Source organism: Alternaria ethzedia, assembly GCF_023757985.1.
Source record: "Alternaria ethzedia strain BMP 0044 chromosome Unknown scaffold_14, whole genome shotgun sequence".
NCBI classification, from domain to species: domain Eukaryota; kingdom Fungi; phylum Ascomycota; class Dothideomycetes; order Pleosporales; family Pleosporaceae; genus Alternaria; species Alternaria ethzedia.
Window position 1 is genome coordinate 601132 of NW_026056207.1, and position 7179 is coordinate 608310.

The window sequence follows — 7179 nt, forward strand, 5'->3', positions numbered from 1 at the left end:
ACGAGGGATCGAACTTCCCTTATAAATGACAGCTTGGGCCAAGAACTCCACGCCAGAAAGGCTGGGCCAATCAATGTCATGCATCTGAGCCCGAGCCAACGCATGCATAATCACGCACCCAGAAAGACGCATGCGTCGCTCACCGGTGTAGCCACGAAAATGCCACCCAATCGCATCGGTTTTTACCTCCAGGCAGATCATCAAGTTTCTCAAGTTGGCACATGCCACTTTCGACGTATGTAGTGTGAACAAAGTGAGCGAAGTTGGAATATGTTTGTACATGCAGAAAAACATTACGGTGGTGTCATGACATTAGTAGTCTCGTAGAGACCTAAACTTCGCAAGGGCTGTATTGAGCCCAGGGACACCAAACGCGGGGTATGAATAAGTTGTTGCCAAATGGCGCCTTGTCATGCACGATACAGCCGATGGCGGGCATGAATCAGAGCTCACCACTGATCAACTTTACAGTCCATCAAGCCCTCCATACCCCAGCCCCCACACATGCGCACCGTAGTATCGGTTGTAATTCGTCATCCACACGTGACGATAGTTCTTCATGGCCTCGCTCAAACGTTGGAGCAGCGCATCAGCCTTCTCTTGCTCTTCTGCCGATGCCCGCGGGAAGAACTTGGCTCGCAGCACGTGGAACCAGAAAGTCGTTTCGACAGTAGCCATCAGGCCGAGACCGGCGTAAACGGTGTAGCGGACCTCTGGTTTGGCGTCGCGGACGAGTTTGAAGAGGTTGAAAGAGGGGAGGGATGGGTTCTCGGCCTGGTGGTTTGGTCTTGGCGTCGGAGGAATGTGACCTTTGGTGGAAGTTGCGGAGACGTGGAGGCGGCGGGTGTTGGTGACTGCGGTTGATGGTAAATCGCGCAATCGAGAACCATTTCGTATCGGAGGAGCGATGCGCATCGTCGTAGTCTTTGAAATCATTCGTTGAGTCATTGGATCCTGGGGACAAGCTGGAGTGGTTCACGTGACGCGGGGTTGACAAGACGAAAGAGTTGACTCGATATGAAGATGCGCGACCTGCCTGGGACTCACCAGTATTCAACCTATATACTCACCTTGTCCGCCTACTCATCTTCGCCTCCTCACACCTGAGTGCGTCCAAGTCAGCGCGAAGTCATCGCGGAGGCAGCCGCCAAGACCATCGTGTTTGTTTTGGGCTTAAGATTGCGAGATATTGGCGTTCGCATGTGCAATCTTAGAATTTGCGCAGGGGTATCGAAAACGGTGCGTCCGAGCGCCGTTGACGTCGACGGCCTGGTGAGGGAAATTCGTTCACGAGCCTGGGGGATGAAGTGAAGGATGCGCGCAGAGTGTAATATCACATGCGCGTGCGGATCCGGGTGAGTTGTATGTGTGGGCGAAACAGGGAATGGGGTGGTGGAAAAGGCGGTGGCAGGCTTGTGGGCGGGGAGTGTGAGCTGGCAGGGACACCTGGGCAAGTGGAGCGTGGTCCGCCTGCCGGCATAGTCAGGAACAACAAATCAGCCCTCGACGCGCCCGACTAGCGACCACCACAACGCTTCACTCCCTCGACGCTTGCTTTTCCTGCCACCGCTCCCTCCCTCCTATGTAGCTCCTACTCGCTCATAATTAATTCGAGCATGAGCGACACCATCCACCACTCTGCGACGCATTTTTAACTCACCACGCTGCTCCCGCCGGCTATACACGACTTGTTTACGCGCACGGAGGGGTCGTACACATGGACTCGGCCGGCCTTGGTGCCATGCCAGGGCCTCGCTGCTGTTGTGGGAGCCATGACTGCGCTTTCCTTGCCCACAACGGAAGACTCTTAGAAGGACTGGAGAGAGATGTCTCCAAGGCTGCACAGCTGGGCCAGGTTCGTCGCTCACTCCCGCATGTTATGTTTGGCTGCCCTGCAGCGTAGCAGCGGCTCTTACTACCGCGCATGCCGCTAACCTTTGCCCTGCAGGCCCTGCTCGTCCGCCATGAGGCCTACGTCGCCGACTCGGAGCGCGAGCGCAAGGAGATGATCAACACCATCGAAGGGCTCGAGAAGGACAAGATCGAGCTCGAGGCCAAGAATGCGCAGACCATCAAGGCGAACCGCGACCTCCTCGACCAGCTCGAGCAGCTCAACAACGCCGTCGCCGAGTCGGACGCCCACATCCGCGCGCTGGAGGACACGCTGCGCTCCACCGAAGACGAGATCGACCGCCTCAGCTCCCTGGCCGCACGCACGCAGCTGCTCGAGCGCCAGCTGATTGACCTCGAAAGAGAGCAGTCGCAGATTCAGAGCAGCCTGGACGCCAAGATCGTCGACGAGCGCACAGCCATACAGCGGTGGAAGGTGGCCGAGCGGACTATAGGAGATCTCCAGGACCAGATCGACCGCATCGAGAAGGAGTCCCGCGCCGAGCGTCAGCGCCACATGGAGGTCGTGGCTCGCATGGAGCGGAGGATGGTCGTCGAGGGCGAACTCCACACCGCTGCCGGCAGACTCAAGGCCAAAGCTGGGACAGACAAGGGCGGGCCCAACGTCGTCTCCCACTTTGTTAAGGACATTCTACTCGATAACGCGAACCTGCAACATGGCATACTCGAACTGCGCGAGCTACTGGGAAACTCCAACGAGGAAGTCGAACGCCTGCGAGATCAACTCAAGGTTCACCAGCCTGTCTCGACATCACCCCGGCCCGATGAGGACGTCACGAGTCCGTCGCTGCAGAAGGAACTGGAAATGGAACAGGAAGCTTCGCTACAGCAGGAACTGCACATACACCACCACTACCATGGTCCGAAGGTCACCAGAAATGTACCCAAACCACCGGCGCAGCGACGGCCCAAGAAGAAGCGCTTCTCACTCACCCCGACGCACTTCGACCCGCCTGCAACGCTCGATCGCTCGTCTACGGCTACAATACTGGAACACACTGCTGTTACTGTGCCTAACTCGCACAGATGGTCTCAGGCCTCGACCCTCACGCCGGGCTCTTTCGCAGGGTCACCCGTCTCGGACTCACACCGTGGGTCCATGTACGACCGTGTCTTCAGCGAGGCGTATGACTCTTCCCGGCCCACCAGCCCTCCCGATTCCATCGACTTCCAGTCTCCCATGTTCGGGCCCGTCAAATCGAACGACTACAGCTCCGATCCGGATGCGTTGCCGCCGATGCTGCGAAGGTCGTCTGGCACTCTTGAGGTCGCTAAGGGCGGAAACAAGCATCTGCGACGGAAGTCTCGCGGCCTCATGCCACCAAATCTCTCGACAATGCGCAGCTCAAGCACGCCGATTGCACTCACTGCTAAGAGCAGTCCTGCGACGGCCGTCATATCAGCTGTTAGCCCCGCCAACTCCTTCTCAGATGCCAGCTTTACGCTCTCGCCCTACCTCCAACCGGAGCCTCAGGCTGCTATCCCAGAGGAAAGCGAGGACTCCTCGCTATCGACGGCCGAGCCATCGCTGATGATGTCCAACGGCGAATTCGAGCCCGACGACCTTGTCTCGCCCATGACCGCCATGCGCCCCGGATTACGCCGCCACGCGTCCCACGAATCCCTCATCTCAGTCTCCGGCATGGACATCCACACACTGCAGTCACGACCCTCGCAACTCCTATACTCCAATGCAGCGCGATTCGCAACGCCCGGAAGTTCTGGCTCCGTCGGCCCCGAACTCACACCCTGGACCGCTACCGCGCACGGCACGCTCTCGAACAAGACATCGCAGAGCAGCATGGCCAACCGCGACTTCCTCTACTCCAGCATCGCGAACCAGAAGCGTGGGCCCCGGAAGAGCGACGGCCCCCAGCCCTCCAGCGGCCCCGGTCTCACAAAGAAGGTCGGAGGCTGGGTCTTTGGCAAATGGGGCTCATCGCCTGCTCCCGTCACATCGCCGACGGCTACCCGCGCGCCTTCGATCCTTAGCCAGGAAACGCAGTCCACGCAGGACACGCAGTCGAGCGAAGGCACCACGACCACGAATGCGGACGGCTCGAAGAAGAAGGACAAGCCCAAGCTGCGGCCCAGCGGCGTGAACCAGAATGGACCGATCTGGGGCTTCTTCGACGAAGTCCCCGATGCGCCGGCGAAGGTCGTGGTCCAGGATTACGATGCGGATGCGCTTGGTGAGGCCTTGGCTGAGGCTTCATAAAACCGGACAGCGCGTGTGTATAAGAAGGATCTTTACATATGGAAACATCTCTTACCATCTATCTCCTTGGTTCTTTTTGGGTTCCGATAGATTGCATCACTGGCGTTTGGATTTCTTTTCTCCGCGGACTTTGGATGTCGATACGTTTGACGAAGCGCATGAAGCGACGAAGGACTTTTCTTCTTGTTTGGATACTGGATAGATGAGATACGAGCTGAAGATTGATACCCAATTTATGCGCCATGGGGACGTGGTGGGCTTGCTACTGGAGTCGAGTTTCTGATAGTGTGTTCCTTTCTGAAGTGTTACCCATCTTGATATGCTTACTTCGTTTGTTAGAGATTGCCCACATCATCAATGAAGGAAATTCGCCACGGTGACTGGCGTCTGGTACTACTCTGAAGCATCACTGGCTGGCTATGAGAAGACGACAACCTTAAGCACGCATCTCCAACTCCAGCATGCGGCAATTCGCATCCTTACCGGCAGTACACACGAAATCCTACTGAAGCTAGGCTCGCGTCTGCGGGTGCAATCGATACTACGCGATCCTTCATGATGAACGCAGATATGGACAGAAGGGGTCAATCCAGCGGTGAATGATAGTCAGTCGCGACATTCCTTCCTTTCCGATTTGGCATCAGTCGCGACATCGGTTACGGTAGTTTTCCTATTATCGACTTGCATTATGATCCTTCCTCGCCGTCCATTGTGCTCCTTCCGCGCCGGGTGTTGTTCCTTCCTCGCCGACCATTGTGTTCCTTCCTCGCCAGGAAGCAAGGGCAGTCTTCTTTTGGCCGTTAAGCAAGGGTGAGACTACGTCATCGCGACTTCCGCACTTACGCGCATCCTTCACATCCTTCACATCCTTCACATCATTCACTCTAGCACCACTTTGGTAAATCGTTATCGCGACCACCCAATCGCGATCTGCTTCTTAATGCAGTCGTTCCCACAGCTGACATCGGCACTTACCCGCCCGCGCCACTGGAGGTCTCGAATAGTGAGGTGATGCGGCGGTCTGTGAGTTTCGCACGGCGGTTCTTGTTGCGCATGGAGGCGTGGTCATCCCCAAAGCTGAGGTCGGTATCTACCCGCCCGCGCCGCTGTATCCGCTCAACTCGCGTCAACCGTTCGCGCTTCGCTTCTCAATTCAGTCATCCCTTAAGTTGAAATCGGTGCCTACCCGCCCGCGCCGCTGGCTGCTCCCGCGGAATCTGATTCCGCAAGATCAATCTCAGGGGATCGTACTCACCGCACCGCACCGGGGAGCGAAGTGAGATGGCATAGCGGTCAGTGAGCTACGCCTTAGCTGTTCTTACTTCGCATGGAGGCGCTATCTGCCACAGCGGGCAAGGTGCCCCATGGTAGGATGCAATCCTTCGCGTATCCACAATATCTTACACAATCTCTCGGCCTCTCAAAGCGAGCACATGTTTGACCGCCTCGGGAGGTGGAGGGGAGGTTGTGGAGGTCTCGCACACTAGACTGTCCTGGGGATCATTTGGACCCAGCTTCGAGGACGGTCATTCCTGAAGGATGAATGGAATCTATGCCGGAGCAGATCGAGAATGGTTATTTACGTGAGCTGAACAGAGCTGGAGTCGCCAACTCTGCAGTCCAAGCACGCTGCGCGGACCGCGCCTCCAAACAGAAACGATGACCTTCCCGATTGCCAACCTGGAAACATCAAGCGACGACATATGTACGATTCGTTTCTACGATACTGGAGCCGGCATGCGATGCTTCCCGGCGAAGATCACCGGATACTTTTCCACTCAGCTCAAGGCCGTCCAAAGGCATCCCCGGTACAGAAGAGCAGTAAGAAGAGGGTACGATACGGCTAGGATATTTGAACAACTCATCGGCTCCGTGGGCAACAAGAAGACCAAGATTACCGTTTCGCCCCACGGAATTGTCGGAGGTCATCCTTGGGAACATCACGAATGGGCCACAGCCAAAATCGCCTTCTTCGTCGAGACCATATTCGACTTCCCGACTTCTCTGACATCGGCGAACATCGTATCCTCGACGCAGTGGCTGCACTTCGCTGGACCATCATCGAACGCGGAGGTTCAAGGTCTTTTGACTTCGGGCTTGCGCAGTGTCACTATTCTATCGGGAATCTGTTTGCTCTCAGGCAAGGCCATGACTGCGGCTACTAAGGACGTGCCAATTATCGACCTCCGAAACGGGCAGTGCAACGGAGCTACACTGTACGAGTTGGAGTACATTGCCCGATGCGCTCCGGCGATAGCAGATCTTGCCATCGCCTCCCGACCCGCGGCGGAGCGGACTGACCATCGCGATGGCGACAAAGCCTATCATCCGCCTCGGATTTGCTTAGATATTCCCAGTTTCCATTACTACCAGACCATCGACGATCTACTGCGATCTGGCCATTGTGGTTTCACGGAGGCACTGCATTGGCTCCGTACTATAGAGACGCACCATCAGCAGATCTCGCATATTTTCCGAGGTTATCTCCACGCCGAGTTACTGCGCCGAGACCCGTCTGTCAAATCGTGCGTCATCAGCGTCACCCCGGGTGGCGAGCGAATCCTCTCGACCATCCGCAAGTCGCTCATGAAACGTACGCTTTCATCAATGCAACAAGCCATCGACGATCTCAGCGTCCACGAACCAGCCTGGACAAGATTTATGCAATTTGTTGCCGACGCGGAAAAGCCAAAGGACTTCAGATCTCTTGGCCAAATGTTCTATGTGTACCAAGTGGTACGGCACGCCTTGGGTGAAGAGTCAATACAATCAGACTTATTGATCAGCGTCGAGGACAGCGCCGAACGCGGCGTGTATTCACGCGCTCAAAAGCTTCTCAAGAGAATCCGAGAAGCTACACGCTCAGCCTCGCCTGTACTACTAGAGACGTACCTGTGTCCGCGTGTCTTTGTCGATAACAACGCTCACGGATCGGAGCTGTATGCTCACGACCCGTATCCGGCGTCAATCTACGAGAAATGCAACTCAGATAGGGATGAACCGCTTCTTGGCAGTTCAAGAACGATTCTCATGCTGGACTGTTCCAGTAG

General features: G+C 56.3%; 2 protein-coding genes across 2 annotated transcripts; one reads left to right on the top strand and one right to left on the bottom strand.

Moving 5' to 3' along the window:
* Positions 1–465: 465 nt before the first annotated feature.
* Positions 466–915, bottom strand: J4E87_006333 (uncharacterized protein; the record flags this gene model as incomplete). The annotated part of the gene is made up of 1 exon (XM_049377938.1): positions 466–915. One exon carries the CDS (start codon positions 913–915, stop codon positions 466–468), a length of 450 nt encoding a protein of 149 aa, XP_049232505.1.
* Positions 916–1924: 1009 nt separating this feature from the next.
* Positions 1925–4129, top strand: J4E87_006334 (uncharacterized protein; the record flags this gene model as incomplete). The annotated part of the gene is made up of 1 exon (XM_049377939.1): positions 1925–4129. The coding sequence occupies one exon, from the start codon at positions 1925–1927 to the stop codon at positions 4127–4129; it is 2205 nt and encodes a 734-aa protein (XP_049232506.1).
* Between the last annotated feature and the right edge of the window lie 3050 nt (positions 4130–7179).